Here is a 26,093-nt window from a genome sequence, read left to right as displayed (position 1 = left end):
AGGAGTTGATTCAACTTTTTAGACCCTATATTGAATTTGCCAGAGTGCAATCTTAGCTTTACTTACTCATAATCAAGATACTTGACTTTTTCAAGTATACTTTCTATAAGGGTAGTTTTCTTATACATATTAACTTCTAAAAATTAAATTTTATCAAGTGATTTGAGTTAAAGTGAGTATTATCTAAATATTTTTAAAGCTTTAAATATTTTTCTTTGAGTCGTTCCATAACTTTCAACATGTTCTTATGTTGCTCCGTCATCTTAGCTTTTTGTTCCATTGTCAAGATGAGTTTTTATACAAGTTTCGTACTCTCTACTTTTTTAAGAGAAGGATCTCTTCTTTCTTTTATATAGTTGATGGTTAGCTGGGTAGTGATGTCAAAACGGAAAGAGGAAACAAATGACTCCAAGAGAATTAATAGGCCCATTGAGGAAGTTTCTTTTCCTTGTCTTCTCTACCAAGAGTTGCTTCGTAAGAAATTGATCACTGGGTATTTTTATTGCCACCCATTAATTATGTTTTTAGGCACATCTTCCTCTTTCTTCATCAAAATTATAGCTCTTAGAGCAGAAAGATTGTAGTGTTATGTTGACAGGTATGGAAGAAATGTGGGCTTATATGATAATTAGTTGGAGAAAATTATATTTATGTATTGGTTTGTATCATACTACAACCTGTTAAATTCTTTACTTGCAATGACCAAGTAAGATGATTTTGTTTTTTTAGTATTAGCGAAGTTTGTTTTTGCACTGTTATCAATTTACATTTTCCTGGCGTACAGATTCTGGAGTACACGTGTTTCCATCGACAACATAGAGAAGTTTCTGCGAAACCAGCAACCACTCACACCATTGAGATACTCTTATATCGACCTCATTGCAATTACATGCCACTTTAGAGAGAAGTTAGGATAAGGAGGCTTTGGCTCTATCTTCAAAGCCACTCTGCTAAGTGGCCACTATGTTGCCATTAAGATGTTGGGAAATTCTAAGCTCGACAGGGAAGAATTCATCAATGAAGTCTACACTGTTGGTAGAATTCACCACATAAATGTAGTACAACTTCTTGGGCTTTGCTCAGAAGGTTCAAAGAGGGTTCTATTCTATGAGTACATGCCTAATGGGTTGGGTCACTTGACAAGTATATTTTTTTCCGCGAAAGTAATGAGTCATCGGCCATTAACTTGGGAGAAGGTTAATGATATCGCCCTTGGTGTGGCCCGTGACATCGATTATCTTCACTGAGAATATGATATGCAAATTCTGCACTTTGACATCAAGCCACACAATATTCTCATAGATCATATAATGCAATCCGGGTCAGATCGAATCACATCATAGAGACATTGGGCTCGATGGATCAAGTCTAGTTATCTTATTTATTGTGCTTATGTAATTTAGTTAGAGTCTAAGTAGATTAGAGTTTATTTAATCACTTAAATTCAGTTCAATTAACTCCTGCGTAGTTTAGAAAAATATTTTGCAGATATTCACCAATCAACCGAATATTACGAAACCACTTGGAGAAGATTGAAGACGTCTTGATCTACAACTTTTATATTTAAGCTTCTCTAGATTAGGACTCTATTTTTGAAAGAACGAAGAAATATTTTGAGAAAGATAAGGAAGGCTGATTTAGCTAAGTTATGTTTATCTCTAGGTCATGTTTATCTTTAATATAAACTAATAAAGCAAATCCTAATGAAAGTCAGTTTGGGGTTAACCTCTATAATGATGTAGAGTGCATCCCTAATTGATAATCATTGAATGAAAGTGTTGAATAAATATTGACTTAAGTTAAGTTAAGTTTATTTACCTTACATTTATCGTTTTATTGTAGCCAATTAGATCGTCTTTATTTTTATAGGAGTAGATCATAACCGTAGAACCCTTTCAAGCATCCAAACCTTAGCCACCACCTTCCTCAGCAGCCACCCTACTTTACGGTCGTCCACCACCCTTCGACGACGGCCGCAACATCAGTTAATTACCATTCTGCTCTACTTCTACCTTGCTTCACTATTTTAACCATAACTTTTCATTCGGATCTTTGATTGACTTCAGTCTAAAGTCATTACATCCGAAATTTCCAAGATTACTACCCTCAAAATTTCAAGATCATCCTACAAACGAATCGTTCCACATTTTGTTCATAACATTGGTATCAGAGCCGATGTTCCTCGAACAATAATGAACACATGATCCAAAGCTAACCTAGGGAGATCACAGCCATGGAAGACCAAGAACTTGTCTCTTCCTGTGGAGATTTCCTTAGCACCACCAACAACTATCAACGATGAGCTGCCGGTGTGGGCAAAAGCATTTTTTTAAGAATTTTTCATCGAGTGGAAGGAGATACAAATCGCCCTCAAGGACTCAATCCAAACCATCCTCAAGGACTCATTTCAGGCCTTAACAGAAGTTCTCCTAGTACCACCCCGCACCACTTGTGCCATCGACCATGTTAGAACAACCCACTCACAAATTGACCACGGGAGAAACCACGCACACCACGATGGTCGAACAAGAGTGCATCGAACCGATGGTATGGAAGCACCCTAGAGTTTGGAGCGAACGCACCCCTTGAGTGCGCATCTCAAGGCCCAGCCCCACTAGATGATGACATGCCACTAGCTAAAAATCCACCTCGGCTAATGGCTAGGGCTTGCTCTGATTTGACAATGCCTAGGGCTATGGCAAGACCGACTATAGCTATAGTTTGTTTCGAATCACTCGTGGCTAGGATTTGGCCCGAGCCACCTGCGACTAAGGCGGACTATGGCTCAAACCAGCAATCCCTAGAAAAGAAATCACCATAGGGCCCCCTTTCACATGATAGACGGGACGCACAACGAGATCGACGACATAAAGTTTGAGAGAGAACGAAGGTTAGAAAACTACCATAAACACCTTGAGGATAAAGTGAACAGAAGCATGGTGGATTGATGCGATCCGGGTCGATCCAGATCACATCATAGGGACATTGGGCTTGATGGATTAAATTTAGTTACCTTATTTATTATGCTTATGTAGTTTAGTTAGAGTCTAAGTAGATTAGAGTTTATTTAATTACCTAAGTTCAATTCAATTAACTCCTGTGCAATTTAAGAAAAATATTATGCAAATATTCATCAGTTGATCGAATATTACAAAACTATATGGAGAAGATTGAAGACGTCCTGATCTACAACTTTCATATTCAAGGCTTTTCTAGATTATGACTCTATCTTTGTAAGAACGAGGAAATATTTCGAGAAAGGTAAGAAAATGCTAATTTAGATAAATTATATTTATTTTTAGGTCATATTTATCTTTAATATAAGCTAATAAGGCAAATCCTAATGAAAATCAGTCTAGGGTTAGTCTATAAATATGTGGAATGTAGCTTTAATTGATAATCATCGAATGAAAGTATTGAATGAATATTGACTTAAGTTAAGTTTATTTACCTTGCATTTACCGTTTTATCGTAGCTATTAGATCATCTTTATCTTCATAGGAGTAGATCATAACTGTAGAACCTTTTCAAGCATCCAAACCTTAGCCACCATCTTCCTCCAGCAGCCACCATACTTAACGGTCCTCCACCACCCTCCGACGATCCAGCAACCACCGTACTTAACGGTCCTCCACCACCCACCGACGATCGCCACAATGTCGGCTAATTACTGTTCTGCCCTACTTTGACCTTGCTTTACTATTTTAACCATAACTTTCCATCCAGATCTCTAATTGACTTTATTCCAAAGTCATTATATTCGGAACTTCCGAAATTACTACCCCTCAAAATCTCAGGATCATTCTACAAATGGATCATTCCAGATCTGGTCCATGACATTATAATTTCTTGCTTCACTATTTTAACCATAACTTTTCATCCAGATCTCTAATTGACTTTATTCCAAAGTCATTATATTCGGAACTTCCGAAATTACTACCCCTCAAAATCTCAGGATCATTCTACAAATGGATCATTCCAGATCTGGTCCATGACATCATAATTTCAATTCAAAGGTTTCTGACTTTGGACTTGCAAAGTTATATCCAAAGGATTACAGTCTAGTTTCCCTTAGTGCAGCAAGAGGAACCATTGGATATATTGCTCATGAATTGGTGTCTAGAAGTTTTGGTGTAATATCCTCCAATTATAATGTTTATAGTTTTGGAATGTTGTTATCAGAAGAGCTCATGATAGATAACTATACTGGGATACATGAAGTCCGCAAATCACCCTTCCATGAGCAAAGTTGTTGAGATGTTGGAAGGTAACACTGATAGCTTGAAAATGCGATTAGGCCCTTCTTTTCCTCTTCACAGCCAAACTCTATGAGGCTATCACCCATGAAGTCAATTTTTGAGCGGTTATCAATCATTTCTGAGCAGGAGGATCTTTCGGATCATGAATAATGATATATCAAAGTGTAATTTGTTAGTGTAGTGGATCAAAACTTAGTGAATATTTGACTCTATTTTCTGGTGATTAACATTTTGATAATGCACTAAATTATATATAAGGTGTTAGTTTTTTGTGATTGACAAATGTGTGAGAAAGCAATGTCTTTCATGATGTAAGTTCTTTAGATTTATTATCAAGATCAATAATACAATCTTTTTTATTTGGCGATCAAAATTGGAGCTCTTTCAGTATTGCAAAAATTTTGTTGGAAATCTGTTCAAACAAGATTTGATTTTGTTCAAACAGAATTTTTTAGAGAGCAAAATATTTTTCATAGAGCAAAATATTCTCAATATGGGAAGGGCTTTTGAACAAGATACACTGAAAACACTTAGACATTTGAACGAGATTTAATCTGTTTGAACGGAGAGCAAAATATTCCTCTTTTTAGTCCGAGTTGGCACTAAATTAGGGCTTTTGAGGAGCCTATTTTTTGGGACTATACAAAAGAAGTTTTAAGAAAAAATAGAGGCATTCTTAGAGGTTATTGAAAATATTTTGGGAGAGAGCGAAGTTGGAATAGTTGAATGGTGAGATTTTTATACCATATTTTGATGGAGCTCTATATAATTCAAGATTGCGTTTGCTATTGCTTTGAGGGTCACAAAGGCAAGTCTTTAATTTTGAAGGTCACTAAGATTAGGGTACCAAGTATGAAAAATGATGTACTAAGAAGTCAAGTCAAGCAAATCATTTTAGATATTATTGTGGATAGTAACGGATGACTTGTAAGCAAGGTTCCAAAAATCGATATCGGGATTGGGATCGACCGTTCAGAAAAAAGATAAGTATTGACCGTATCGGTCGCCTGTATCGGATCAGACTATTTTAATTAAATAAAATTCTAAATATTATTTAAAAATATTGAGAAGTTTCTAAAAATTTAGAAAAAATTATAAAAAAATAAAAAATAATAATTAATCACATATAAAGCCTAAAAAATAAAAATCTCTCTTCCTCTATCTCTTCTTTTCTATTCCTTTAACTGTTAGTCTAAGCTATCCCACTCTCTCCTTCACTCTCTCTTTCGTTTTATCTTTCCCTCTCTCTCCCTGCACACACACACTCTATCTCTCCTTGACTCTCTCTCTTTCTCTTTCCCTCTCACTCTCTCTCTCTCTGCAATTGCTGGCAGTTGTTGTCAGGAGCCTGCTGCAACCGCCAGCAGTAGCTGCAGTAGGGCCGAAATCGGCCGAAACTAGGAACTATGCCTGTAAGTGTTCTGTAATTGCTGATTATTATAGTACTTGGTTTGATCTTGGAGAAGAGATTCATGATTTTTTTCCTTTTTTATAAAGGATTTTTTCACGTTAAAAATATTATGTTTGCGTGTGCTTTTGAGTTTCCAATTTTAGCTATTGTTTAGCATTCTAATTGAGAACATATTTTCTAACAAGTAATCAAATACTTTTATAAAAGACTTAATTAAAGTGTAACGACCGAAGGAATGGATGGTCCTTAAGAGATGTAATTTTCCTGCTGGTTGATACGATTGATATTGTCTATTGGTGGTGATCGGTTGTCTTTATGTAAAGATTGACTTTTTGATAAAGAATACTTTGTTTAAATGTGTGTCAGTAATGTCATGTTTAAATCAACAAGTGTTTAGGACACCAGGGAAATTATGCAAGTAAAATTAACACTTACTAACTTCATGCCAGAAGCGTGGAGAAGCAGAAATAGAAGACTAAATAACAGATTTGATTAGTTTTTGTTGTTTTCAGCATGGATTTCCGTACTATAAGCTGCAAAAAGTTCTTCCTTTTAATTTTCTGTGTGATGAAAAAAAGGGTAGATATATAGGCTAGTTTGATAACAATTCTGCTTCATTAATTCCCCGCGCTATTGAATTGGTTCGTCTAGATTAGCATCTGGATTGATAGTCATCTTGCTATTGACGTTCTTTGAATTATCTATGAGATAAGTTCTTAATTACATATGTAGAGTCCACATCTCTTTTGAAGCTGACGCATTAATCACAGCAGACTAACTGATTAAGCATGATAGACTTTTACTAGTCTTCTCCAAGTGAAGCAGCCAGACATGACTGATGCCAAGAGTTTTGTCAAGGGAGAAGACAATTCTTTAATTCTTGACCAACCAATTAAAGTAGCAGATGATACGATGAGTTGTGGTCATCCTTCCCTCCAAACTTAATACTTTCCTTCAACCTGCAACTCCGTCGCATTCCTCTTTCATAGACTTCCATCACAATGTTTAAAGTACTTGCCAGTATACTGTTGTTTCTATTCTTCTGTGCCGGAAGCAAGAGTACTGCATTTGGAAATGACGACGAAGACTTCTTCAAGAATTGCCCGCCTTCAAGATGCGGAGGAAGAGGCGGCCTCAAGATCAGGTACCCCTTCCGACTTAAATCGCGTTCTCCAATCTGTGGTGCTCCAGGCATGGAGCTCTCGTGTTCGGGGAGCGACACCGTCCTAGTCCTACCTCAATTAGGCCCCTATAACGTGACTGCGATCGACTATGTTAATGGCGGAATCACTATCAAGTTATGGGACTCGTGGCCACGCTGCGCGCTTCAAAACCTTAGCTCCATCAACCTGACAACCACGGTATATCAACCTAGGGTGAATGAAGAATTCAGCTTGTTGGGATGTCCAAGAGAAGGCAACACAAGTAGTGGGAATGATCTTATTGGGCCCATCGAATGCATGAGCAGTGCAAATCAGTTCATTTATGCCGTGGACGCAGAGGCGGACGTGAGTGTACTCCCTTCGGATTGCATGGTGGTTTCAAAGGGTCATATAATTCCCTTTGGATCTCCAAATTATTATGGAAACACTTTGCGAGAAAGAGTGAATGATTTCATGAAATATCGCGATCCGATCCTCTCATGGTCTGTTCCTCCCATCACACATATATGCCAAGCCTGTGAAGCAGCAGGAAAGGATTGCGGTTTTAGATCAGCAAGTAACCAAGCATTCTGCAGGACAGAGTTGCGTATTCATGGTAACCCCTGCAATTTCCTGCTTGTTAATCCCTCCTATCTAATCATATTTCCTTCTCCTTGTTAAGCATATCAAATGTTTCAGAGTAAAGAAAGCTGCAAATGGCATTCAGTTAGGTATCTATAACGGGCTACTTTGATGCTTAATCCAAAGAAAGTGGCTCTTTTTTCCCCAGATTAATCCTTCTCCAATACAATGAAATTCTCCTTTGCTAAATGCCACTGAACTTTCGATTTGCTTTGTGAATTTGATTATAGAACTTCTGCTAATTGCTTTTGCGTCATACATTAGTTTGTCATTATTAATTATTTTCTTTTTCCAATGTGACTCATGTATAACCAAATGGTCGTATTTATATTTAGTTTCTTTTATCTAGAGTTGGCAATTTGCAATATGAGCGAACAAAATAAATTTGTAACTAGGCAACCCTCTGAAGCTCTGACTTTTCTCATGCTTGAATTTTGCAGGTTCACATGTCAAGCTCATCGCAGGTAAAGTCCTTCTGCACTTCAAAGCATACAATTTGAATTAAAAGGGCAATAAATAATTGAACGATTATAGGGATAATTTTGCGCACTTACAACTTCTCCTTTGGAAATAGAATTTAGTGCAGAGTATGATAAATTCTTTCTCTCTCTCCTCATGTATGAGAGTTTAATTCACATGACAGTATAAAAAGATGTTCTAACTTTTCCTTCTTTCACTATAGCAACATCTGCTTCTGCCTTGGTTCTACTTTTGCTGTTGGTGATTATTCCTCTCTATCTCTATACAAAATCAGACAGAGAGAGAGAAAAACACGTCTGAAGGTGGAAAAATTCCTCTCGACATACACAATCACTAAGCCCACCAGGTACACCTTCTTAGAAGTCAAGAAGATGACCAAAAGATTCAAAAATAAGTTGGGCCAAGGTGGATTTGGGAGTGTTTACAAAGGCGAATTACTGAATGGAGTGCCCGTCGCAGTTAAGATGCTTGAGAGATCCAAGGGGGATGGCGAAGAATTCATCAATGAGGTGGCGACCATTGGGAGAAGTCACCATGTCAATGTGGTTCGTCTCCTGGGTTTTTGTTCAGAAGGAACAACTCATGCACTTATATACGAGTTCATGTCCAACGAGTCGTTAGAGAAGTACATCTTCTCCAGAGATTCTAATGGCCTTCGTGGAGCATTAAGGATGCAAAAATTGCAGCAGATAGCATTTGGAATTGCTCGAGGAATCGAGTACTTGCACCAAGGTTGCAATCAACGCATTTTGCACTTCGACATCAAACCCCATAATATTTTGTTGGACTACGACTTGAATCCAAAGATTTCTGATTTCGGTCTCGCAAAGCTATGCTCAAGGGATCAGAGCATTGTTACGATGACTGCAGCTAGGGGAACAATGGGCTACATTGCACCAGAGATGTACTCCAGAAACTTCGGGACAGTGTCTTACAAGTCTGATGTTTATAGCTTTGGAATGTTGGTGCTAGAAATGGTGGGTGGGAGAAAGAATGCTGATCCAGAAATCGAGAATCAGAATCAGATTTATTTTCCAGAGTGGGTCTATGACCAGTTAGTTAATGGGCAAGATCTGGGCTTGGAAATAGCGATGACAGAAAGTGAGTCAGAGATTGCAAAGAAACTTGCCATTGTGGCATTGTGGTGCATACAATGGAATCCAACAGAGAGACCATCCATGACAAGAGTAATGCAGATGCTGGTGGGTGAGTTGCAAAGCTTGCAGATGCCCCCCAAACCTTTCGTGTCCTCTATTGGTCATGATAGTACCAGGATTCTTAATGAAGTATAAGAATCAAGTTATTCCCATGATCATTCTTTGGTTAGACTGAGCTGGGCAATGCAAGAAAATCTAGAAGCTTTAGTTGGGCTGTCTGGATGAACACCACTATTTAGATTAATCGGTTTAATGTGCGTTCGAATTGGATCTTAGTTTCCACATTAAGTTGAGGCGCCTCAATTTACATATCGATATGTGTTTACATATATACAATTACTTGTGCTGAAGTATATGTTTTTGTCCTTGCTATATTGCATTTGTACACATAGCAATATATTCATATTTTTCCAAGTTATGTAAGCTCTAAGTATTTGATTATATATGGCGATGTCAAAACTTTAGGATCAATTGGTCATCTATTATGGTATTAACAGAATTTTGGATTGTTTATGTGGTGTATGCGCGTGAGAATATGGACACAATCCCATTGGATTGCATGCTGATTCTAAACTTGCTGACATAAAAGGAAGAGCACTATATATATATTAAGGAGAATTCAGCGAGACATCAAAGTCAAGGGACGGGTTAACCCATTCCTTACGGATAGTATATTAGATACTGTATTGCATTTGTATACATAGCAATATATTCATATTTTTCCGAGTTATGTAATCTCATATGAATATGTATTTGATATATAGGAAGATGTCAAACTTTTGGATTGGTTGTAATATGGTATCCTGGGCAAAATGTTTTGGGGCACAAGCCGAAAATATTAAGTAGCCCCTCCTAAAGTTTCACACAAAAATACATAAATGTTATTTTAAATAATTAGATAATCTTCTTCTTCTATGTATTTTTGTGGGTTGAACCTTTAGTTTGACCGATGAGTTAAGTTTGGGCTATGGGTTTTGGATCCATCTCGACTGAATAGTTTTTGGGTCGGTTACAAGATGGGTTTTACCAAAAAATCTGAGCTAATTTTGAGCGAGCTTTGAGTCCAAAAATATGTTTGAACAATTCTAATCCCACCATATGTGTAGGCAGTGATTTTTATTGGATTTCATATGAGTGCCATGCGCACATAATTTAGTTCTTAGCTAAGTTGGTTCAAATATACATTTTCTAGCTTAATTATAAATAAATAATCTAGGTTTTCATTTCTTTCTTTTTAATTTTTTGTGCATGTAACGCAAGGTAAAAAGATTATTTTCTAACGTTCCATTATTTTTATTTATCTTTCATTCTCTCTATAAACATACTATATAATAGCAATGAACTTACTTGTAACCCATATTGGAAGAAATTTTTATTATGAAGTTGTAGCCTTTGATGTCAACCATATATATCCAGTAATAAAAGAAATGGAAGTGGAAAACAAAGATTGGCAGCCAATCATGGCTACCAATTACTCCGATTGCAAGAATAAGAGGCTTCACATGAGGAGAAGAATAAAGAAACTCATATTAGCCTTGCTATGTTTTCCCCCTTCGCTAGAGGGTATTTCCCTTCCCCTTCCCCTATCCCTTACCTCCTTCGTGCCCTACATCTAATCTCTTGCACTTCTTCTCCCTTCTATTTGCACTACTCTACTTCAATACCTCTCCCTTCAACCTCGGCCCATATGGATGCTACCAACACTGATCTTCTAAAGAAGTTCTATAAACTTCTTACCGAGGACAAAATGAATGAAGTTATCTCTATTGCTACAGACAACATCATCCCTATGAGGAAACCAAACATTTGTTTAGTTGGCAAAATTGTCACTAATATGTCCATTAATACTGTTAGGTTGAAGTCAACCCTCATCGAGGCTTGGAGCCCTGAAGGTAACCTTGAGTTTGTTGAAGCTAGGATGTAACACCCGTGTTTAAAAAAAAAAAAAAATTCAGTGCACGCGCCATGCGCGTGCACTCTAACCACAGCGCACGCACTTCGCGTGTGCGCTGACTCTTTCTTCCTCCTCCCCCATCACTCGCAGTTAGTTATGAGAGGTGGGAGAGAAGTGCGCCAAAGTGGAGCTAACGCCACTCCGCTGCCCTCTCCGCCTCATCCTTATTTAAACCCCCTCCCCCCTCACCTTCTAGGTTTTTTTCACTTTTTGAAATTCCTCTCTCTCGTTCTTCCTTCTCTCATTTCTCTCCCAAGCCGCCGAAGCTTTCATCGCGGGCAGCGAGTCAACAGAGCGCCGACAGCCAACCAAAACTCCCTCACCTCAATCCTCAGGTTAGCCTCCATCCCTTATTTAATTTAATTTAAAAATAGCCTAGTTAATCATGTGTAATTAGGAATTTCTTTACGTCTGCCTTCACTGGAGAAATTCGTCGGCCGGTGACCTCGGGTCGACCACCCATCGGTCTGGGAAGTTTCCCTGCTTCAGCCCCTTGCTGTGGGTACCCAAATTGGGTACCCACGGGGCGCGAGGGAGGCGATGCCATGTCGCCTCCCACCGTCGAGTTTCTTTGGCACAAGCGGCCACCATCGGCGATGGTGGCCTCGCTCGTCAGCCTCGACTGACCCACCTCTTTACATGAAAGAGGTATGTACTCGAGATGAGGGCTTTGAGACCACCTAGCACTGAATCGGTAAGCTCCATGGCCGCCGGCCATGGAGTTCCTCAATTCTCACCCTCCGAACGCATTGGCCGAAGGTTCAAATCACTCCTGCACCTAAGTCGACCTAGTCGACTTGGGGAGGAGTTGCTGGAGCTAGGGGCTGCCGGTGACGGGGATCACCGACAGCAACACCCTTTCTCCTCTGTTTTCTTCTCTAGCAAGGAGACGAGGAGAAGGTGGGGGTTGGGCCAACCCCCACCGCTCTCTCTCTGGGCTGTGGTGTGGGCTGCAACCCAAGCCCTCGGACCTTTACTAAGGCCTCGGTGGACTGGGCTCTAGAGCCCAGTCCACCACCTTAGTTTTTGGTGGGCTGTGGGTAGCCCACCTCCTCACCCTAATGGACTGGGCTCTGGAGCCCAGTCCACCATCTTACGGTCTGGTGGGCTGCGGTAGGCTCGCAGCCCACCCTCTCACTTTGCTAGACTGGGCCCTTGAGCCCAGTCCTAGTGCGCCTTAGAAACAGGTGGGTTGCGATAGGCCCACGTAACCCACCTCCTCACTCTGTTGGACTGGGCTCTTGAGCCCAGTCCACTGTCTCTAGTCTAGTGGGCTGCAGGTAGGTCTGCAGCCCACTCTCTCTCACCAAATTTGTTGGGCCTTGAGCCCAGCTCAACCATTAACCCTAAGACTAATTTATTTGTTATTAGTATGTTATATTTTTCTTAAATTCTATTAGCTACATAAATTGTAATTATTTTAATTTTTTCAACCATGTTATTAATAAAATTAGGATTTATACATAATTAAATTAGGTATTTGAATTTATTAGTCTTTTCAGTTATCTTCGACACTTACATTGTAAACGACTCTAAATGACTTTTTTTTTAAATTAAGACAAATAATATTTTTGGACCTAGAAAATCAAACTTAATTCATACAACAAGATAGTTAGTCTATAAGTCCATTAATCTTATGTTTATTTTATTTATAAATTATTAGATCCATTATTGTTTATCAAACTTAATTCATACAACCGCTATTTTGGTGAAAATATTTCAAAGCTGATTATGGAGGATGCGGATATTGAAGAATAGCAGATTCATTCATCTATTTTAGTATTTGTTTATTCTATTATTTCTTGTTAGACTTGGCCCCTATGAGGGTATTTATGTTTTAAAATTTGTGTTGGACTTGTATTCCTAGAGGCTTGTTAAGGCCTATGACATTGTAACTTTGGATTATTTGCTCAATTATTATGGTATTTTTAGACTTATCTAGATACTTTGTGAGATCATTTCACTGACAGGTCTCGTGAGAATCACATGAAATTTCTCCACGTGAGAAACACGTGATTTTTAGAAGTGGGTGTTTCAACTTGGTATCAAAGCTTAGGTTTACCATAATCCGGCAAGTTCTCTAGGGTACAGTCAACATATTAATTTAGGAAGTTTAAAGACCATGATAGATTGGACATAAGAATGTTAGAGACATGTAGGTGTAACTTTGAAAATTATAAATTATTTTGAACTTAACAGGAATGCCGCCTAAACGCACTAGATCGATCCGTGCGACTGCTTTTGAGGAAGCCTCTGCTCCAGTTGATGAGCCGACCGTTGATGCTTTAGCCAGCAGCATGGAGGCCCTCGGGCGTTTGGTCAAACAGCAAGAGAGGTTCATTGAGGAGTTGATTCGCGAACGCACGACGGCGGCTAGGACAAACATGTTGGGTGGATCGTCCGAGCATCTTACCCCAGCCGAGCAAGCTGGAGGGGGGTCTTCGTGGCCACTAAACTGGTTTATGCAGCTTAATCCCCCGGTGTTTAGTGGCACGACTGATCCCATGGAGGCGAACCAGTGGCTTATGGACGTGAAGAAGATCCTGACTACTTTCAGGTGCCCAGAGGATCAGCAAGTGACTTTCGCCACTTTTCTTCTCCGTGGGGAGGCGGAAGAGTGGTGGAAGGCCACTGAGCGCTTGATTCCAGATCGGCCTATGGGAGAGTACATCACATGGAATGCGTTCACAGATGCCTTTGACCAGAAATACTTCCCAGCGTCCCTCCGAGTTGAGCTGACACAGGAGTTTACCCAGTTAAAATAAGGGAATATGACTATAGCTCAGTACGAGGAAAGGTTTAATACCTTATCTCATTTTTGCCCTAGAGTTGTACTAGATGATGCTGCCAGAGCTGAGCAATTCAAGATGGGGCTACGGATTGAGATCCGTAAAAAGGTAAATATGGCGAGGAACTTGACTTATGTGGAACTAGTGGAGAACGCAGGGATAGCAGAGAGGGATTTACTAGAGGAGCGTTCTCAGCGGCAGGAGCGAGTGGCCAGACGTCCAGGTCGCTTGGATGGCAATAACCTCTCCATTCTTTTTACATTAATTCATTAATTATCACTTTCTCCTACATTTCCTTCTCTATTCTCAAAGAAAACCGAATTTGAAAGGAGAAAATAAGGCGTGTGGCAAAATTTTAGCTTATTATCAATACCCGGTATAATAACCCAAGCTAGCTAAACAAAAAAAAAAGAAGAAGAAGAAAAATGAGAATAGTTGGTTATGACGAGACTGGCCACGCAGCCGGCCTCGTGCCCAGCATGCACTACATGCAAAGGCTCAATGGAGGTGCCATGCACCCCCACTGAGCCTTCCACCGATCGGCATCACTACGGAGCGTGGAGGCGAGACTGAGCCCACCGACCACTCTACCGCCACCATGTGACCATCCCGCTCTCCCCCCCCTAATTTTTCTTTCTTTCTTTTCTCTTATTCTCTAGGCTTTCCCCTCTCTCTAGCTCTCTCTCTCTCTCTCTGTCTAGTTCTCTAATCTTCTCTTTCTCTCTCAGAGTTGTCAAAGGGCTGAGCCGCCATCGAGAGACTAGCCGCTGAGTGGCCACTAGTAGCCGTTCCCCTCCCCAGCGGCCCAACTCCCCCTCCCCTTTTCCTCTTCTTCTTCTTCTTCTTCTTCTTCTTGGTGCTACTGCTCCTAGGCTGCAATAGTGCTAGGCTCGGCCCAACTCTCTGTAGCAATGATGGTGCTGGGGCCTGAGCACTATAATTGTGCTAGTGTTGGGCCGAGCCCAGCACTGTTTAACAGATTAATTAATCATTTAATTATTATAGCTAATCTAAATTATAGTTATTCCATAAATTAATTTAGTGATGCCATGATTAGCAAATACATATCATATAATTTTTATATCATGTTTAGTTAGATATATTACTATAGAGATTAATCAAGTTGATTATAAGAACAATATAGTAGATATTATACATACATATATATATATATATATATATGTATATATTGTAAATTGAGTTAGTATGCTTTAATCCAAATAGGTCTGTATGTACACATACATAGGTGGTTGTATCAGTCTAATAAATATTAATATGAATCAAGTAATAAACAGATTCTAAACTTCATTATATACATACAATTGATAAACAATAAAACAAACATAGTAATTACTAAAAAGATGATATTGAAATATCGATTATAAATTAAATAGGATATTTAGGATGAATTAATAATAAGTAATTATAATGAGAAATGATCTTTTTAGTCGAATTAATTATAATTAGTGTAAAGACTAACGTTATATGTCATTAATAATTTTAGATCCCAACCGCTTTTCAAAACCCCGTGGACCTTGCTAATGAGGAGGTAGCAAACGTGAAAGCTGGTTGTCTAGTAATTACAGTTATGGTGAGTAGTCTTACCTCTCAAAGAGCTTTCCCATATTAAAATATATTATACTTATATGTATATACATTCTACTTTAGTTTTCATCATGATTATCTTATATAGAAGTAATTTTAGTTGAGCATATTTATTATTTATTTAATTAGACTGATCTTAGATATGAATATGTTGTTGATATATAGAGATAATTGGAGATGACTATACTGTTATGACTTTATGTCGAGATGATCTCTAGCATGAGTATACATATAATAGACTAGTAGAAGTATGTATGTGATAAATTAGTTTGAGTATGCATGTGATCGATGTATGATTGGAGATTATATCGCATCATATTTTTTTGACTTCTCTTCCACCTAAATTCCTAATATGCATTAACTTGTTATATTATTAGATATATCCATATGATTTATCATATAGAAAAAATTTATAAATCTCATTGATAGAAAAGTTGATAAAAAAAGTATGAGGGTACCCTAATAGGCGCAAGGTTAGGGGTGCCTAATGTGATAATTATGGTCGCTGATATGCGATATCTCGTAGCCCATGTCCGAGAGTTTGGTGCGCATAGACAATCGGACACCTACCATTTGCTAGGGCATGTGTGTGACGAGTTACCCTCATGTGATTTTTATTAAATGGTGGGGTACTCAATTTAGATGGATATATATTGATATACCCTTAGTGTATGACTGAGTATAATCATAACTAAAATACTTTTAGCATATGATAGGGTATGTTTTGAGCTTACGGGAAAGATGATGAGATTAGGTACTAGTTATTGACTATGCATAGTGATCTAGTATGATGATGTTATCCTTAGATGATGGTGATGATTGTGATATTGAGAATTTCATATGATTCTATTTTCATTTTATATATATGATTATCGAGTAGTCATCATGCTTCAGATATGGTTACATTTGACATTATAACATGGTCAAGGTCGGCATGTATCATATATGTTATATTTAAGTGTTATGATGATAATATTACATAAAGATTTATTTATATATTGTTGAAAGTTGTATTTTGGATCAGTCATGAAATGATGTTTGTTATACATCTAATATTATTGATGACATGCTTATATGCTCATTTATACTTTCTGATTTATATTATTGAATATATAATTTACTCTCTATTTGACATCATTGATTCATGATAAAATTAATTCATTGAGCCTTTAGCTCATGACCTCTTTGTTTCTCTTTTCTAAAAATCGAGGTGAACAAGTGGAGCATGATAGTCTAATAGAGACCTTGCCATTGACTAAAGAGTATGCTAATTGATTATATTGTTGATGTATCAGTTGACTTTCAGAGTGATGTTTTTATCCTTGTCGTTACTATAAACATGTGACTTTGTACTTGATGTATTATGTATATACCACTATTGTGTATATGTAATAGTGAGATGCTCTTGATGATGTGTTACGACCTGTGTGGGCCTTATTAGAATTATCAATATATTGTTGATACCCAGATATGAGTTATTTTTAGTTTAGATATTGTATATAAACTATGGTGTTGTTACATGTTTATTTGATTGTCAGCAACTAACCAAGTTGTCAGGTGTCTTGCATGTACCGTGTGGGCTCATACTATGCATGTGTTTAGAGTTAGGTGTTACACGTAGTAAGACTAGTGGAAGCAATGACCTATCCAATCATGTAAGTTTCACAAGCAGTTATGTTAAACCATTAATTATTATTATCTGTTTTCGTTCACTCTTAGCTCCCGTTCACTTTATGAATAACTTTTCTTACACTGAAATACCACTCCTTATTTCAGAATAATAACTAAACACATAGTCCTATTTTAGAATACAAAAACTATTTATCAAAATTACATTTTGCACAATGCACTAATCTAATTACTAATTTACCCTTAAAATTTATCCCATCAATATACTTTATATAAAATCAAATGACATTCATGGTAATTTTATAAAAAAAAAACACACTTTTTTTTTATCTTTTCTCTCACTTTATATCACATTAAATATAATTAATACACTATTATTCTAGAATATAAATAAACATAAGAATGTCTATTCTTGAAATAAAGACTTTATTTTGAGAAAGTGTTATACCTATTCTAAAATTGGCCTTATTGCTAAAGTAAATGAGGCCTTAGAGACAACCGAATTTGGAAAGAGACAATGTAACATATTGTAAAGATTTAGTTTTATGACACCCAAGTGAGATTGGCGCTGATGATAACATTCTCAATCATGTAAGTTTGAAAGCCATTACAGTAAATCATTAATTATCATTGTTTTATGTCAATATTAAGAGGAAATTGAATGGAAAATTTTTAGTTTTATTAACACTTAGTGAGACTGATGTAGGTAATAAACTTTCTAATCTTGTGAGTTTTACAAGCAGTTACATTAAATTATTTATTATCATCAACGGTCGACCTCTCGCTAGTGACCCAGCTCTCATTTCTTTCCTTCTCCACTTAGAAAAATTTGTATTTAAAAAGATAAAATGTGATATGTGGCAAGATTTTCGCTGGTGCTGGCAGTAACCTATCCAATCATGTGAGGTGTACAAATGTACATTAGCCTGTTAATTATCATTTTCTCCTTCCTTCTCCATTTTGAGAGGAAGCTAATTTCTTTTTAAAATTAAAGGACTTTATTAAGTAAGCTAGAGGCTCAAAATACACCCTAATAGCACCTAGCATACGCACCTAAGTGCGTCTTTATTCAAAATGGTATAGAACTCAGGCATCCCTAAGCCATCCCAACAAAAAATAAATCTATACATTTACTATAGCATGCTAATTAATGAGTTGCATAATTTGCAGCCTGATAAGCTGTTACGGACCATATTTTCGAATGATCTAGAAGTAAGAAAATTGTGAAAATTCATATGGAGATAGCCTCAGAAGTTAGGGCTCTAATGGATCTAGTTTCATGAGAATCCAACATCTAGATGAAAAGATATTAATAAAATAATCGAGCAAGGCCAAATAGGATATAATAGTAATTAACCTATGTTACGACAGTTGTCGGAGGGTGGCAGATGACTAATGTTGGTGGTGGATGGTCGTAAGGTAAGGTGGCTGCTGGTGGAGGCAAATGGCTAGGGTTTAGAAGGTCAAAATATTTCTACGGCTATAATATACTCCTAGAAAGATAAAGAATATCTAATAGCTGTAATAAAATATAAGGATGAAAAATATTAATTTGGCTAAACTCATATTCATTCAACGATAATTATCAACATATGTCCACTCCTATTTATAGGAGTAAAAATGACTAGCAGATCAGATCCACATACGAATTATCTAATTTATTTAAAATTCAAAATAATAAGATAAATCTAACTAACTAGCTTGACTCGACCTAACCCATGTGGTTGGAACATAACCTAGACATGTTGGATTTAAAATTTTGTGAAAGTAGAGGTCAGTTAGTAACAATCATTCATAACATTTTTAAGCCTCCATGAACAGGTCTTCTGTTTAAACAAATTAACCAGCATCTGAGAGTCAGATTCAAACACAACATCTTGAAAGCCAATCTCCTTGGCTCTTATCATGGCTTCCCTTAGCATCCAAGTTTAAGAATATATTGCTTCAATGCTAGCACAAGTTCCTCCTTCTGCAGCCAAAACATAGGCATTAGAATCTCTAATAATCAAACCCCCACCAATCTTCTTGGTTCTAGTATCAAAAGCACCATTAGTATTAATCTTAACTAATATAGGGCTTGGGAGGTGCCATCTACTTTCATTACAAATATTAGTAGAGATGGACTTTACTTTATCTAGATTTTGAAAATAATCCTTATTCAAGCCATCTCGAATGGAGGTTTGTGTTTTTCTCATTTTTTAGAAGGTATGTATTCTTATTCAAATTTTTTTCTATATTTGAATATAATACTTGTCTTGATGTCTATATGATTTCAAATCATTATCGGAGAGTAAGCCTTTAATGAGCTGCTTGATTTCTCTAATCTAGCTACATACAAATCAAGATAAATATCTTTGAATTCTTAAGGAGTTGAATCAAGCTTCATTTCTTCAACACTATGTTAGTGATAAACATATATATCTAAATGTACTTTCTAATTCAAGATTTGAAGTGCAAAATACAACCAAATATAAAATAAAATTTGCATGATATTTATTAGAGAATTTTTAAAATCATGTCCTATGTTTTACCTATTTTATGGTTCACACTTCGAGAATTTTATAATCCAACCCCTTTGTTTTCTTTATAATTCTCATTTAATATTAGGCGGTACGAGCAAAAAATTATTCCATTATAATGTATGGAATAATTTATAGATATCTAAATTACCTCTGTCTTCTTCAAAAGAAGGGAATTTCTTGCTTTCTTAAAAATCTCTTGTTAACTTTCTTATTTTTGTCTCATTCCTTGCGATTTCACAATGATAATTATAAATTAAATTTAACTGCATTAGTTCTCCATACTAGTTGTTAGAATATAAAATACAAATTATTTTTATTATCCAACAACTTAAATTTTTAGAGTAGTCAACGAATTAACATGATATTAGAGTCAGAGGTCATGAGTTTAAATCGCTATATCTATTCATCTTCGCTTAAAAATATAAAATTTTATCTATATAAATTAAATCTATTAACTGAACTAGTTTGGGCCCATTTAACTTGTTTCAGCTTCAGAGGTGAGGAGTATTAGAGCAGTTGAACGATAGAATTTAAACTCATGACTTTGGACCCTCGTACCGTATTAACTCATCTCTATTATAATTTAAATTCTAACATTAGTTTCAAAGAATTCCACTATGAAATGTTCATGGCTTTTACATCTTGCTTTTCTCGGCGGCTTTCTCCATTATCAGTGGAAGAGGGGAAGAGGAGACCAACAACAATAGAAACGCGAGAGAGCCCAAAAACATGGATTTCTTGGAGCCATCTTAATGAGACTGGCTTGGGAAACTGCTTCCTCTCTCCCTTAAAGCTTCTTCGCTTATTGGGTTTGGTCGGTCTTCTCGGTATCTCCAATGGCGATCGATGGCTCTGAGTTGTTCCTATTTGTCCCTCTCTGCTTTTATAAGAGAACGATCTCTTCTTTTCTTATATAGTTGATGGTTAGCTGGGTAGTGATGTCGAAGGGGAAAGAGGAAGCAAACGACTCCAAGAGAATTAATAGGCCCATTGAGGAAGTTTCTTTTCCTTGTCTCCTCTACCAAGAGTTGCTTGGGAAGAAATTGGCATCTGGGTATTTCCCATTACCACCCATTAATTGTGCTTTTAGGCATGTCTTCCTCTTTCTTCACCAAAATTATAGCTCTTAGAGCAGAAAGATTGTACGGTCATGTTGATAGGATGGGAGAAATGTGGGCTTAAATGATAATTAGTTGGAGAATTATATGTTGAAATGTTTTGTGTTCTCTTACTTTTCTTTCTTGCTATTCCAAGTGATTGGGAACATAAGGGTTTGCAAATACTTTCAACCCTACATTTTATATCAGAGGATGTAGATTTTAGTGGCACCTTAGTTCTTAGTTTTAGGAGAGCTCATTGCTTAATTACGTATAGTAAGATTGTAGTGTTAATGTTGATTGATATGCTTGCTTGAAGACATGTGGGCTTATATGATAATTAGCTGGAACAAATTAGAAGTTGAAAGGTTTTGTGTTTTCTTAGTTTTCTTTCTTGCAATCCTAAGTGATAGGGAACATTAGGGCTTGCAATTAGTTTCAACTTTACATCTTATACCAGAGGAGGTAACATTTGGTGAGAATCTAGTGGAAGCTTAGTTCGTATTGTTAGGAGAGCTTGTTGCTTAATTCGATGCAGTATATTTTGTTTTTGCATTATAATCAGCTTGAAGTTTGAAGTAGTTTGAAGCTTTTAATATGGTGGATAATTTGAAGTTTCAGTTTTGGTTTTGACTTGGTTAAAAATGAAATGGAAATTTCGGTCAGTTTCGGTTCTAATTTTATTGTATCGGTTTTGAATTTCTTTAAATAAATAGTCTTCTTTATCTTATTTTTCAAAGCATCACACAAAATTTAATAGCATTTAAGTAATGAAGTTGATATTGGGTTAGATACAAATTAGATTCAAGTCAAATCTAGCATTGAATTTAAAACATATATTAAACTAATTGTTATTATTTTTATTATGGTTGTTTCGGTTGGATGCTACTTTTAGGGGGCCAGTTTCAGATCAGATAGGGCCGAAATGCAAAATGTTTCAATGAAACATCGAACTAAATAATTCATCCATGATAAAATATGCTAGTAGTTAATTTTTAATGATGAATCATTTAGTCTGTTTATAATGTTAATGGCTACGAAGCATGGATATAGATACGGGATATGAATACGATACGATACGATACGGATATGCCGACATGACAAATTTGAAAAATAAGGATACAACACCTTTATGATACATGGCTCATATGTATACACATATGATATTCGAGAACTATCCAATATTAATTTTAATACTGAAAAATTGGATAGTTTAAGTATTCGACGAGTATCGTATCTGTCACGGTAACACCGACATAGATATGGCGAGAGTATGAAATTATCCGTGTTTCCTAAGTTAGTAGTATCTTGACGGAATAATACAGCAATAATACCTTATTCCTTGCAATTTATGTATTGGTTTGCATTTTTCCTTTGTAAATGTTAGGCCAACACTAGTCTCCAACTTTGGTAGCTCGACTAGTAGAGATGTTGGATTTCTTGTAGGAGTTGTAGGCTTGATTCCTCCTAGAGGCATGATTAGATAATTGAGGACAAATATGTTTATGTGATGGAATGGATTAGTGTGGCCCAATTGTATAGGGATGGTGTGCTCCTCCTTTCACCAGTCCACTGTTCTAGGATCTTAAGATTCATTAAATACAAAAGAAAAAAGAAAAAAATAATAAGAATATGGTTTGTTGTTTTATCACGAGGCTAAAATCCATATATCAGAATGTGGAAGTTGTTTGCTGAATATGATTAGAAAATAGGTTTGTGCTTTTAGACTTAGTTCTAAGGTTGAACATTCAGATTGTGATTGAGCTACAACTGTAGGATCAACACTTGGTATCTGGAACTAATTTGGGTACTTAGAAGTAGTATAAAGGCAGTACTTATGGAAGGTATATCGGTATATGTGGGGTAATTTTCATCCTATGTATCTCAATGGAATCCTTTTATGGGTTACTTTATTACGATTGTACCATACTAATCTTTTCTACCAGGATAACTTATTTTTGTTAATCTTTTACATGCCGTTAAAGGGAGTTGAATATGCAATTCTATATTAGAGATTTAATGTCTCTATTAGTCGGACTACCAAATTTTCTTTTATGTTTAGATTATATCAATCTACCTAAAATTGGAGTAGGAGCATCTATTGATAGAAATGGTAAACATAACTTTGATCAATCAATGGAATGAGTTGTTGTCATTAGTATTCTTTCTAGCTCTCTCTCAACATATGTAATGTGCTAATATATACCAGCTTTTGATTCAATTTCTTTTTTGTACTCTTGTTCATGTCATAAAAAGAGAGAAGAAACCATGTTATAATGTTAATGCTAATTCATAAAATTATTAACTGTTTTTATACTTTCATAAAATATGAGTTCTATGTCCTGATTTTGTTAGCTGTGTTCACTACAAGATGCTAGGTGATGTTTATTTTATGTGAATTTGACTTGGCATCACTAGAATTTTTCAGGACTTAATTTGGAATGTCAAATGGGATACTTACCCAGCTGAGGAGGATTAGTTTCTACTGCTCTATGTAAGTCTTCACATCTAGCTTTTCTTTTGTCTGATAAAGATAGTAAATGCAGGTTATATCTCATTCAGCTTCTCAAATTCTACTTGGTTTCTCTCATAAGCTTGTCAATCAACATTTCTTTCTCATATCTTATAGCAACAGATTGTTTGGTTTGGCATAGTGTTGCAATTTCAGTGGGTAGATTAAATGTTGCAAGGGTTTTTAGTCTGTAAGAATTCCTAGGATTCTAGATAATGGTAAGAATTAAGGATGTTACATAATCTTAAGCCATACATGTAATATCAAAAGGATAAATTCTAAGAGCTATTCTCTGTTTATTATCATTCTTATATTTTTGAATTGATGATAAATTTAGATGTTGTAGTGAAAGCTTATTTTTTGTCTAATTTTAGGGGATTTGCTTGTTGAAATAGGTCCAAATTATGATTTGTAGTTCAATTTGAAGTCCCTTTAAAGTTCATTGGAAGGTTTTTCTATGGTCCATGCATTAGAGTTACTTCTCAATATAAATATGAGAATCAATATGATATTTTGAAGAATGTAGTGATAATTTTATTATTTTAAAAGTTTTCAATGGCAAGTATATAAAAATATCTTCCTTTTTTTGTCCAACATCGTATATGGTTCATGAATTAGAGTTAGTTCTTGTAAGTGCAATTGCTTTATAATGTTAGATTTGTAAATAAAATCACTTGCATTAGAGTTGTACAATCTAGAATCATGTGTATAGTCAAGTCACTTATATTATGGAATCAAGCCAAGTATGATATCCTTCTTGGATCTATCTCATGATAAATAACTCTACAGAGAATCTTGAAGTAGAAAGAAAGCTATGCCAGGTAGAATTATGGTGCATTCAGATGAAGTCAGACAAATTGCCCTCCTATGAGCAAAGTTGTTGAAATATTGGAAGGCGATATTGATAGCTTGGAAATGCCACTGATGCCATTATTTCTCCTCGTAGCCAAACTCCACGAGGCAGACTTCCATGAACTCCATTTCTAAGTAGTTATCAATTATTTCTGAGCAAGAGAGATCTTTTAGATTAACAAAGAAGGATGATATGTTAATATGTAGTTTGTTAGTGAAGTGGATCAAAACTAGGTGAATATTTTTCTCCTAGTTTCCATCTTCAACTTTTCCTGGTGATTAATATTTTATTTTTCTCCTAGTTTCCATCTTCAAGTTTCCCTGGTTATTAACGTTTTATTTATAAGCATGGTGATTAACATATTGGTAATATAATAAATCATATAAAAATAGCTATGGGATAAGATTGCTTCTTGCTGGTTTGGTGGAGTCTATTCTATTGGTGGTCATTATATCATCATGTAGAGCTAGTCCTTACGGTGAAAAGTGCTCTGCTTTGGAATGTGCCCACAGAAGAATTCTATTTTACTCTGTAACGGCAGTTGGTTGCCGGTTTTGCGAAATCTAGTTTAGTTATTCTTATTACTCTTAAAATTATATTTGTAATTTAAAATAAGAAAATAGAGTATTTGGTTGTCAACTAATAATAATAGTATAATAATTATAGCTAAAAATATAAATAAAAAGTGAGAAATTGACTCAAATAACTGTTGAAGATTGACTCAAATTAAGATATCTATTCAAAATAGGATTCGATCGGTTAGAAAGGACTTGCCGCAGACTAGCGTTCTAGGCTCCATATGCTAGGGCCGTTCAAACAGGCCATCGAGGCGTTCGAACGCTCATGCTCCAGAAGATATTGCATACTGAAGGCGTTCAAACAAGTCTTGATGGTGTTCAAATGCTCAGCTCGAGAGGATTTTGTACACTAGAGGCATTCGAACAGGTCTTAGGGGTGTTTGAACATCCTTTTTCTTTTTGGACTGGCAGTCCAGAGCGTTCGAACGAGCTTACAAGCATTCAAATGCCCCAAGAATTTTGTTCTCCATCAAGTTACTTTATAAATAGTTAAATTGGGGTTTTAGGGTTATTATGCAAAGGGAAAACTTGAAAGATATAAACACTATTATATTGAGGGAGATTAGAGTGTGGAAACCCTCTATACTAGGATTTGAATTAGTGGATTAAAGCTTTGCACTGCCCGTGAAAGTAGGCACATCAACAAAACCCTGTAAACTCCGTCTCTCTCTCTCTTTCTTCTTTGTGGATTACTTGAAGTAGAAGTTCTTATTCATGATTAGATTGATTGCTTGCTATTACACTGCCATTAGCATCACATTTGTGATTTTCCTATTTGGATTGCTTTTATCTATTACTATTTCCATTGGATCATTGTGTGGGGATTTGAGGATCGCTTTCGCTATAGAAGTGTAAAAGGAAACTGTGTAAATAAACAATTAATAACTTCTCTATAGAAGTGTGAAAGGAAACTGCAATAAAAGACAGCCTAAATACAAAGTTTTTAAATAACATCTTTTGTTGGTTTTTTTTGTTTCAAGTACGAAATTCCGTATCTATAAAGTTGTCGAAAGCTGCAAAATATTATTCTTGTAATTTTCTGCATGTTGTGATAGTATTTGATTCCTTTAGTTGTTTCCATAAGTCTGTCATAAATTCACAGTTAACTAATTATAGTTAACTGTTAGTTGATATATACTTTTGTTAGTTGTTGATTTTAGTTGATTATGGTAGTTATTTCCATAAGTCTATCAAACTTGATATATATACTTTTACTAGTCTTCTCTAGGTCAAACTTGATATATACTTTTACTAGTCTTCTCTAAGTCAAACTTGATATATACTTTTACTAGTCTTCTCTAAGTCAAACTTGATATATACTTTTACTAGTCTTCTCTAAGTATCTGTCATTAGTGGAGAAGACTTTTGTCAGATGACACGAAGACCTACAATTTATTCATTATAAATAAATAATTGATTCATAATAAATTATGAACAATTAAGCCACCCAAATTACTAATAAC

The 26,093-nt window shown here is 36.1% G+C and overlaps 1 protein-coding gene, 1 long non-coding RNA gene and 1 pseudogene across 3 annotated transcripts; all 3 read left to right on the top strand.

Moving 5' to 3' along the window:
* Positions 1-377: 377 nt before the first annotated feature.
* LOC140781949 (rust resistance kinase Lr10-like) lies at positions 378-4,332 on the top strand (annotated as a pseudogene).
* A 2,247-nt stretch (positions 4,333-6,579) lies between these two features.
* LOC140781925 (rust resistance kinase Lr10-like) lies at positions 6,580-9,514 on the top strand. Its single transcript, XM_073128234.1, is given in 4 exon segments — positions 6,580-7,428; positions 7,895-7,918; positions 8,137-8,222; positions 8,225-9,514. Coding segments are annotated over 4 exon segments (1,869 nt in total). The 5' UTR covers positions 6,580-6,671; the 3' UTR covers positions 9,227-9,514.
* Positions 9,515-20,228: 10,714 nt separating this feature from the next.
* LOC140781077 (uncharacterized) lies at positions 20,229-24,352 on the top strand. 2 transcript variants are annotated; one of them, XR_012107636.1, is made up of 4 exons: positions 20,229-20,417; positions 20,508-20,644; positions 23,116-23,181; positions 23,989-24,352. It is a non-coding gene; the product is annotated as an uncharacterized lncRNA (long non-coding RNA). The 2 variants fall into 2 exon arrangements; XR_012107635.1 differs by having other exon boundaries at positions 20,231-20,644.
* Positions 24,353-26,093: the final 1,741 nt, after the last annotated feature.

Source organism: Typha latifolia, chromosome 2 (genome assembly GCF_019914945.1).
Source record: "Typha latifolia isolate L0001 chromosome 2, TyphaL0001v2, whole genome shotgun sequence".
In the NCBI taxonomy this organism is placed as follows: domain Eukaryota; kingdom Viridiplantae; phylum Streptophyta; class Magnoliopsida; order Poales; family Typhaceae; genus Typha; species Typha latifolia.
The sequence above is the reverse complement of the archived record's forward strand: the minus strand, read 5'-3'. Positions and strand labels throughout refer to the sequence as shown.